Source organism: Poecilia formosa, unplaced genomic scaffold, assembly GCF_000485575.1.
Source record: "Poecilia formosa unplaced genomic scaffold, Poecilia_formosa-5.1.2 Scaffold72, whole genome shotgun sequence".
Lineage (NCBI taxonomy): Eukaryota > Metazoa > Chordata > Actinopteri > Cyprinodontiformes > Poeciliidae > Poecilia > Poecilia formosa.
In genome coordinates this window covers 1,744,510-1,754,733 of record NW_006800011.1, presented here as the reverse complement: position 1 = coordinate 1,754,733, position 10,224 = coordinate 1,744,510, and the positions used below count along the sequence as shown (strand labels likewise).

The 10,224-nt window shown below is 38.1% G+C and overlaps 1 protein-coding gene across 2 annotated transcripts in view; it reads left to right on the top strand.

The window, feature by feature from the left end:
* Window positions 1-10,224, top strand: part of cnksr2a (connector enhancer of kinase suppressor of Ras 2a) — a 79,985-nt gene that overhangs the window by 10,739 nt on the left and 59,022 nt on the right. For both annotated transcript variants that reach the window (XM_016673242.1, XM_007555709.2), the window contains exons 2-3: window positions 6,575-6,738; window positions 7,919-8,121. In XM_016673242.1, coding sequence (XP_016528728.1) covers window positions 6,575-6,738; window positions 7,919-8,121 — 367 coding nt within the window. The remainder of the gene's footprint in view (window positions 1-6,574; window positions 6,739-7,918; window positions 8,122-10,224) is intronic.

Here is a 10,224-nt window from a genome sequence, read left to right as displayed (position 1 = left end):
GAAATAGTTCTTTTTTTATTTTTTCTTTATTATGTCTAATATATACATTTTTAAAAAATATATATATATAATTAATATTTTGTACAAATATAAAAGTATTAACAAACTTTCTAAAAGTTTAAAATGCTGTGCAGAAGAAAACAGACATTTCAGAAAAAAATCCCACTTGAACTTAATTTTATAATATTCCAGCAAAACAACTTTAAAATCAACAAAGAAATTTTAAAAAGTTACTAGCAAAACTACATACATTCTCTCAAACCAGTATGCAGGAGACTTAACACAACGGCACTCTGTGGAAACATTTAAAAGCTGTATGATGATCCAATCTGACCTTTAATTCTTCAAGTTAACGCTAAAATTCAAGCAGCATCCAGATAGATTGTAGTTTCTAAAATAAATACTAAAATATTCAAACCATCTTAGAAATAAATATGCAGTTTTAGCTATATTCAGTAAAAAACATTTTCCGACTTGCTAAACCTTGTAAACAACCACTATTACTTGATGGTCTGTCTGTTTACTCCCTGCTAATTTATTTTTCGTAGTTATGGGACGAAGTGATTTTCGTCATCTTGTTTTTGTGAATTAGGAAAAATCTCATTTGTTTACTTTCATGGTTTTTATTTAAATTTCCTGCACAAATAATTTTCGTAGCAAAACTATTTACTAATTTTTTTGTCTTATCAATAATTTATTAATCTACATTTTTTAAAGGAAATTTATGTTAGATGTGTTTTAAATCCAGTTATTTTCTTTGAAAACCAATAGAAAGGCTGATTTGTTATTTATGTAATTTCATTATTTCATCAATTTTTCCATTATTGCTGTAAAACTTAATACTTTATACGTTTAATTCAGAAAACGGCTCATGCAGACACTATTTTAGAAACCTTTAATATGCTGTTATATTTGCATTTGATGGATGTTTACAATGTAGATGTGCAACCTGATAATAATAAGCTTCCTACATTAAACACCTATTGCAAAACAGAACGTGTTATGAATATCTGGGCAGATTATCTGTCTAGCAGAAATGTAAGGAAGTGCAAAAATCATTTGAACTTAATATTTTGGCTGCCTACACCGCAGTAGTTTTCTTTTTTTAAAACAGATTGTTACTACGACCCAATTTGGCAGGAATGCAGGAAACAACATAAAAAAATTACCTAAGATGTATTGATGCCAAAGACACGTGAATGCAAGGATATTTATTCATGCAAATTCCTGTTTTTCTCTCTGTTGTGTGGTAGAACTGGTTGTTGAGGCGTAGCACTATTATTTGGTTATTCTGCTGTTGTATTCTGGAGGTCCTTTCTTTATCCCAGGATGCTATCGCTTATAAATTTGTTTTGCACTGGGTCGGAAAATGCATGAGTTCTGTGAGAAGGAGATAAGACCGTGAGTTGCATGAATTGGGTAGAAAGGTTTAATAAAAGCGATGGTTTTCAGACTAAAGTTAATAGCTACTGAACTCCTTAAGATTGAGGAAACATAATGGATGACTTCAGATGACAAAGGTTATGTTTTCTTTTTTTAAATGGATCCCAAAGAGAAGACATTACTGTGTATGTATATAAACCATATGGCAGCGCTTCACTGTTTAGCTGCATACTGTGTGGGAGTGTGTGCTTGCTGATGCCACTTACAATTTGACTCTTCAGTATTCAGGGCATTCACGCTCGCCCTCACTGCCAGCGATAAGCGATGCTGATTATCGCTGAACTTTCGCCGTACTGTACATTCCTCCTCTTCTGCTTCTCTGCCTCTTTCCACTGGAGTAACAATCTGTCTGCGAGAGCTGAAATTGTTTTAATCAGCTTCGCTTCTTTCACTTCTGCTAACTCTCCACTGCGACTAACAGTCGCATCACAAGTGCTGATGGTTGGTTTGGGGAGCAGGGGACTGATGTCTTATTAGAACGAAAACAGTATTAAAATTTCCACAACACTAATTGGTGAGCTGGGAACAATCTGAAATGTCAAAGCGGAGAGTGGAAGTAAGAGATGATTCAGATTTCTTCAAGTGCGGTTTTTGAAGTTATCACGGACCTTATCTCACCTGCAGCAGGTTAAGATCGGCTATGAGCGATACTAAACATGTTCACTACATTTTTTGCATAAAATCATTCTTAGATGATGAGATTTTAGTTTAGTCTGACTTATTTCTTTTGAGTTACTTTCATAATGAGTTGGGTTTTTTACTTTAAATCCAGCTCTACGTCAGATTTAAAGTGGACTCACTCATGAAAATGGCTGCAAACAGATGCACAATTATACAGCTCTGAAAAAAATTAAGAGATAACTTAAAATGATCAGTTCCTCTGGTTTTACTTCTTATAGGTACATAGTTGAGTAAAATGAACATTGTTCTTTTATTTTATGAACTACTGACAACATGCATCTAAAATTACAAGCAAAAATTTAGTACTTATTCGCAGAAAATGAGAAACGGCCAAAATAAAGAAAAAGATGCAGTGCTTTTAGACCTCAACTAATGCAAAGAAAACAAGTTCATGTTAATTTAGAAACAACAAATGTATGGAGTTAAATTTACTGTGAACCAAATTTAACTCCATACCCAGCAGTCTTTGTCCAGCGCATACAGAGGTAAAACTAGCTGACCAAACACTGGTGGAGTTCCGCTTGGGTTGCTAGGTAACAAGCTGGGCTTGGCTGGGGTTGCTAGGCAACCCCAGACGCAGTCCCTACAGAAAACATTTGTCAAACTCAAGACTCATCCAGCCCGTCATAGCTTTTTATGTGGCTCTCTAGACTAAACACTTAAATATTATGTTGACAATCAAATCAATGCAGTTTTTAACTGTTTACTGCCAAATTATATCAGTTACTTGTACTAAACAGCTGCTTCAACCTTAACTGATGTCAGATTATAGTCCATGAGCTATACAGCAAGTAACAAAAAGTCACATTTGCCGTCACAAATAAGCTCAAATATCGCAAATATTTTCAAATTGCTACCACAAACACTGATTTTTATTGCAAAAGATCACAAAAAGTATCACAAAATCCTTGAGGGACTGAAAAGATATTCAATAATATTATTTCATTTTAAGAATTCGTAGATATTTTAACAGTTTGTGATCAGGTTTTATCAATACATTCTGGCACAACCGGCCTTTTAAGAGCTTTTATGACCTTGGTTTGGCCCAAAAATGGGTTTGACACCCCTGTTATGGAATGTGATTTAACAATTGAGAAGTTTTTGAAACTGCTCGTTTTCCAGACACCAAAAATCATAAACTTATTGCCAAACACCAAGAGCTCCAACCAGTTCAACCTCTTTACATTTTTCTTTATTCTCGGTTGAGACTCTTATAAGGATAAGGATCTTTGAAATATGTTTGTAACTTTTCATTTAGTGCCACAGAATTCATATTTGTTTACATTTTCTGCAGGGTCAGTATGGTTCAAATTTGAGATTGATTGAACCCCGTAGATTTTTTTCTTCTTCTTGATATGTGCCGTTCTGGGACTGAACGCTTCATTTAGACTTCAGATTTGGTGACAGCGGAGGGAGGGTGCAGAGGCAGGAAAAAAGTCTATTTGCTTGTTGCTGATGAGCAAAGGAATGTGTGTGTATGCATGTGTGTGTGTGTGTGTGTGTGTGTGTGTGTGTGTGTGTGTGAGAGAGAGTGAATGCATTTGAAAGCAATTTAGCAGCTGCTTCTGAGCTTTTCCTCTTCATGCTCTTTTTCTTTTCCTCATCCTTCCTTCCTTCGCCTTTCTTTCCTCCCAATCTTTGTTAGTGTGGTTATGATAGATGACTGTGTTATAAAGCTGGGACTTGAAGCGAGGGAAATCAATGCTCCTTCCTCTGAGAAGTGTGTGTGTGTGTGTGTGTGTGTGTTTGCAGTTGTCTGTTTGTTGATCGGTTAGACGCTGGATGTGTTCATTGTTTTGGGAGCCAGGGGCTGCAGCTGAGCCGCTCTGTCTTGATCTGCTTTCCTTTGACTCAGCAAACGTTGTCCGGCCAGACGCAGGAAACACTTAAACAATGCATCCACACACACTAACACACACTCTCGCTGTGGAAGGCCAACGATCGTCCCGCACATTCTCACAGATGTTACGCAATCCAGCAGAGAGTGAAGTCTTAAGTTGCTTCATTGCTCCGTTATTGCTCAGTTGCTCCTTTTTTGTTCCAGCATCCTGACTCTTGTTTAAGGTTCAGCATTTGCTTTGGGTCATTTTGTACTGAAGAGGAGTAGGAACACTGGAAAAAAACAGAATTTTGACTTTTGAATTTTGAAAATTGTGAATTTTTCCAGCATGTGAATGTGAGCGTGAATGGGAATGACTGATTTCATGTAAAGTGTCTTTCAGCGTCCTAATAAAACGTTAGATAAATCTGATTTTATTTAATTTTAATCAGAATCCTAAGAAAAAAAAAGTCTGAGTCCTGAAGGGAAAAATTCTGAATTCTAAGAAAAAATTTCTGATTTCTGAGGAAAAAAAAAGTCTAAATCTTGCACATATCAATGAATATAAATCAAGCAATAATTGAGACCTTTGCACTGCAAAAACATCTTACCATGTAGTTTTGTCTTCTGGTGCATAATTTCTTGAAAAAGTGATGAAAAACTTCTAGTTCCACTGGCAGATTATGTGTCTTACAACATGGGAAAAATGTGTTATAAGTTAAATAATCTGCCAGTGGAAACAGCACTTTTTCACCAATACTAAGGAATTATTAAGACAAGCTGCTGCATCTTTTAAGGAGTTGGTGGAACATTTTGGTCCCTGATGGTTCTTAGCCTGGTGGTTTTTCCAGTCGCTGTGGGACAAACAAATTATCACAGATTTTGCTTCAATGTTGTCGTGACAAAAGGAGGAAAGTAGTTTGGTTTGGAAAGTGGCATCTGTGACTCATATCAGTGGTTTCATGCAGTTGGATTCACTGATTGTGTAAAAACAACCAGCATGATGGGAAAATGTGTCTGTCTGACATGTTTCTATATGTGTTTGTATTTGAGTCTTTCTTGATACACAGTTTGTTTTGCACCATTTGTTTTTGATCAGTTGGAGCAAATCTAAAAAATAACTGGAAACATCACAGATCTTATAGTATTTCTCTGTGTGACTTCAAGTTCACTGTTAAAAGGCACAAATAGTTTTGTACAAAAAATACATCCATACCTCACATCCACACTATGAAACATGGTGGTGGCAGAATTATGCTGAAACTGACTCACTTTTTGCATTTTTATGTAAAGAAATTGGAAAAACAGGTGATATTATCACAAAAAGCCCAATTATGACATTAAACTTTGCAGTAAGTGTGAGACAATTCAGGAGGTATGAATACTTTTTGAAAGTGTGTTTTTACAGGAACCCTGCTGTGTGGTTCAAGCAGTGCTGTTCAGTTTAAAATAAAACAGTGCAGTGGAAAAAAGCATAAAAACTGTTTATTACTTGTGTTTTTGGGGCCATTTTGAACGTGAGAACAAACCCAAAACTGCCACATTTAACAAAGTTCCTGCTGAAATCTCTGCTTTAATATTAAATGACGCAGGAAGCATCCAAATCTGCAACTGAAGAAAAAGCATCAGAAAAACCCGACCCAGCAGCTGCTGTATTGCTGGAATGAGCAGCAGTTTAACGGCCTCTTCCTGTGTGGAGCGATCCGTTCTCCCTGCAGGCGCAGCTTGATGAGGGGAACCACCAGTGAAAGTCTGGAGTCCTGCCATATGTTAGCAATGTGGGCTGGGGGGCAACATTACCACGTCGGGCAGAATAAGTGCTGTTAGGATGAGAGCCCCCTGCAACGACTACAGCCCATCGTTTCTCTAATAATAATTAACTGTATTATGGTTTCTTTAAATATTCCATCACAGGCAGGAGATACTTGGGAGTATCATATGAGAATGACTTGATTTCTTTTTTCTAAAGCATTTTTAATCAAAATGCATTTGTTGTTTGAACAGGAGTGCGAACATTTAACCTCATTTCATGACATTTTATTCTGCTACTGATTCTTATCTTCAATCATTAGATGATTTAATGTTGAAGAAATAAGATAAGGCAGTAATGGATGGGACCTCGTTCTCAGGATGGTCACCAGCTGATTACTGCAACAGTGTCTGCTTAAAACATCTATCAGAACGCTGCAGCTGGGGTTCTGACTAAAACCAGGAAGATACCAGTTTTAAAGTTCTTCCGCTGAGAAAATATACTTTAAGATACTGTTGTTAGTTTATAAATCAATGAAGACCTCTCAGCATTCAGCTTCTACTCACCACAAATCTGGAACAAACTTCCAGAAAACAGCCAGAAGTAGGGATGCACGATATTATCAGCATGATATCTGTATTGATACAGATATTAGCTGTAAAGTTTAATATCGGACATCAGCCGTTCCGTCAAAGTAACTCACCAGTATAAAATGTGTGTTTTTATATGACAACCCAGAGACAGTGATGTCTGCAGCGCAGCACAACGTCCTGACGCCGCGCGCGCCTACCTGATCTGATTTAATTTCATTTCTCTCTTGATCTGATTTGTGATTTTAGAGTCGAACGCCGACAGCAGCTCTGTGTGTGTTTATGTTTCAGGTCTGGACGACTGCTTGCAGCAGTATGTGGGTGTGTTTGAGCGGGCAGGTGTGTCCGGGGAGCGGCTGCTGAGGATCAGCCACGCCGAACTGGAGGAGCTCGGTGTGTCTCGGATCGGACACCAGGAGCTCATCCTGGAGGCCGTGGACCTGCTCTGTGCTCTGGTGAGGGTTTCCCTGCTTTTCCTCCCTCCTGTCAGGATGTAAAATATGCCGCTCTGCTTCAGTGCAAAAAGCAACAACTAGCCGGGAGTAAATTATTTGTCCTCTTTTTCTTTAGATTTCCCAAGGGTCCCTAAAGCAAAGACATGGCGAGTTGCTTTGTTTTAACTCCCAAATACCAACCAGAATGAACTATTTTCAGCCCATTAATGGATTTACAAATGAATAAATCTGTTGTCATTTCCAGCCAGAACTTACAAAGGTTAAAAAAGCAGGGTTTTTACCAGAGGAATCTAAATGCCATCCTCATAAACACAGTTTTGACTTCTTGAACTGCTCTCTTTAATGATTCAGCCCAGTTTACTCATTCAGAATCATGATGTTGGCCACATCTATCAACATTAAACAAAACATTTTAGCAAAAATTTGCAAAATCCTAATTTTGCACATGTGTACTTCCATTTAGGTCTCGACTGCTTCTAAAAATAGCCCAAGCGATTTGAAAAATCTCTCGGATATTTTCTTCTTTTTACACTCTTTTTCTTTTCTTGTGTTATTGTTTGTCTCACAAGTATGTTTTTCAAATTTACACATGTTTTTTTATTTATGGTTATAATAAGTTTTGAATTTTAAGTCATCTAGTTGAATTTCATCAAATATATTTGTGAGCTTTTCAGGAGTTATTATGGTAAAATAGCTAAATTTAATCACTTTCGTGGGCTTTAGTGATAAAATCCTAACTTTGAAGTTTTTAAATATAATTATAGATTTAATAGAATTAAACTCCAAAACTGTTGGATTGAATTTATGAGAAATTTTTTAGTTATTTAAATTTAAAATAGTGACTGTTTAAGTATTTGTAGACAGCTGTTTGAAACCTCCCGATTATTGAGTCACATTCGAAGGGCACTGCACCGCTACCTAGCAACCCTCTGCTCAGCCCAGAGCAGCTGGGTTGCTAGGGGCTGCTCAGCCCAGCCCCGTTACCTAGGAACCCTCTGCTCAGCCCAGCCCTGTTACCTAGCAACCCTCTGCTCAGCCCAGCCCCGTTACCTAGCAACCCCAGCGGAATTCCAGCGCAGTTTGGCTAACAGATCACCTTTAGAACACGTAAAGAGAAGAAGTGCTAGTTTTTAACTGTTTTCGCTCTCTGGTCTGCATATTTATCCATCTTTGCCTCCAGAATTCAGGTCTGGAGACCGAGAGCGTCAGGACTCTCGCTCACAAGCTCGGCGCCTCGGCCAAGAACCTGCAGAACTTCATCTCCAGCCGCCGGCGAAGCAGCCAGTTGGAGAGCAGGAGCTCGCGGCGGCTCCCCAACGACCTGCTGACCTCCGTGGTTGACCTCATCACCGCTGCCAAGAGCCTGCTGGCGTGGCTGGACAGGTTATACCTCCTCTGGTTTCTACGTTTATATTTTCTAGCAGCTTAAGAGCGAGCGGATGCTGCTTGGGAACAGTTTTGATACATTTACAGTTCAGGTCAGAGTTCAAATCAGTATTTAAGGCTTCAAGCTTGCTTTGGCAACAGATCCAGGTGAAATTAAAACCAGGGACGGTATCTATCAGTTATTAATTAGTCTAATTCAGTACAACATTTGCATTAAGTAGCAAAATTGTATAGCTAAGCAGCACAAAATATTTACATTTAGCTATATTTCAATTGACAGTGGAAAATAAACATTATAACTGTAAATGTAACAATTTCAATTACAAAATTGGGTCTTGGAATATTCAAATATAATTTAAATATTTTTTTCTGAAACTGGAGATGTTGAATACAGTTTACTAAGGTCAATTAAATGCCTAATATTCTAACAACACTATAAAAATTGTGTAAGTATTCTTGGGTTTATTCACCATTTGGTAAAACTTACTTACATTCAACCTTTAACTTCCTGGTTGATGTCTTCAGATATTGTTTCAATATTTCCACATATTGTTCTTTAATCCCCAAGCTTGGGGAAATCCACTGACTCACTCATTGTTTGGTTACCTAGCAACTCACTCATTCTTTGGTTACCTAGCAACTCACTCATTCTTTGGTTACCTAGCAACTCACTCATTCTTTGGTTACCTAGCAACAACCTGCTGAGCTGCTGGCGCAGCAGCAGTTTAAGGTTTTGCCACCTGATTAGAAATGAAAAATAACAGTGTTGAGTATGTATGAAACAGGAAAGGTCACGATGCCAGTATGACGGTATTTTAAGATGCCTAAAACAAAAAAACATACTAATAATTATTAATATCGACTGGTATGAAATGTTTATGTCGTGAAATGTTTTTCAGCCATATTGTCAAGCCCAAGACAAACATCTTAACATTTTTGCAGATTTATTTTGAACCTTTTTATGATTTCACACAGGTGAGCTGCTATTAAAATCAAATACTGTGAGATTGTAAGAAAAAGTCTTAATATTTTTGCCTTTTCATTGACCTGAAATGGGAAAAGTTTACTCTGATTTAGTACTAGACAGTAAAAAGAACTAAAGTTTGCGTCTGTTTCATAATGAATGTTTTAGCTGCATTGCTGTTAAAAGCCTTTCAGTTTCATTAAAGCCAAAACGCCTTCGGAAACTCAACGAATTATTAATCTGACAGAAAAATCTTTGCGATTTATCTTTTTTTTTTGCATAAATATTTCAGTGTATTTTGTAAGAATTTAAGAAATGTTATACTGTCGATTGAATTTCACCCTGATGTAACACAAACAGAGCACTCAGCTGCAGCCTATATGGGATCATAAAGAATAAATCTTTTCACCATCAGAGCTCAGATATAAAAAGCAGCAGACTCGTCTCCTGCTGCTTGGAAATATGTTTTCATTTCAGAGCCTTTTCTCCTGCCCTCTCCATGCCTCTCTCTCCCTGTCTGTCTCTTTTACTCTTTACCCTTTTCTTTGTGTCTCCTCTTGTATTCATGACTCGACACGATCTCCCGCCCGCAGCACACAAACGTCAGATACAGAGCTAAAGGTCTTCGACACCGGCTCTTGAAATGCCAGACACCCACACCGGTCCTCAGGCCATCTCGACCCCGGGCGCACGCGGACGCGCCGCGGACACACACAGACGCCCCACGCGAATCGCGCACGCACGCGTTTGGCTGAACACGCAAGCGTTGCACGCATCCCATGATGCAACTGGAGGTGGCAAAGTGACATTGAGACTCCCAAGACGGACTGGTGCAAACCGTGTCAGTCTCCTGAAATGCTGCAGCAACACAAAGCAAACATCCAGTGTCTGCATCAGGGCCAGAGCTGGGGAGTAACTAGTTACATTTACTCTATTACTTCTACTTGAGTAACTTTTTTGAAAGTATGTACTTTTAGGAGTATTTTGACTTTTACTTGAGTAATTTTATTACGAAGTATCACTAGTGAGTAAAAATTCTGGATTTTCTACCCTATAAATCAGGGGTGTCAAACTCAATTTCACCGAGGGCCACTTCAGCATATTGGCCCCCCTCAACGGGCCACATTGACGGTACA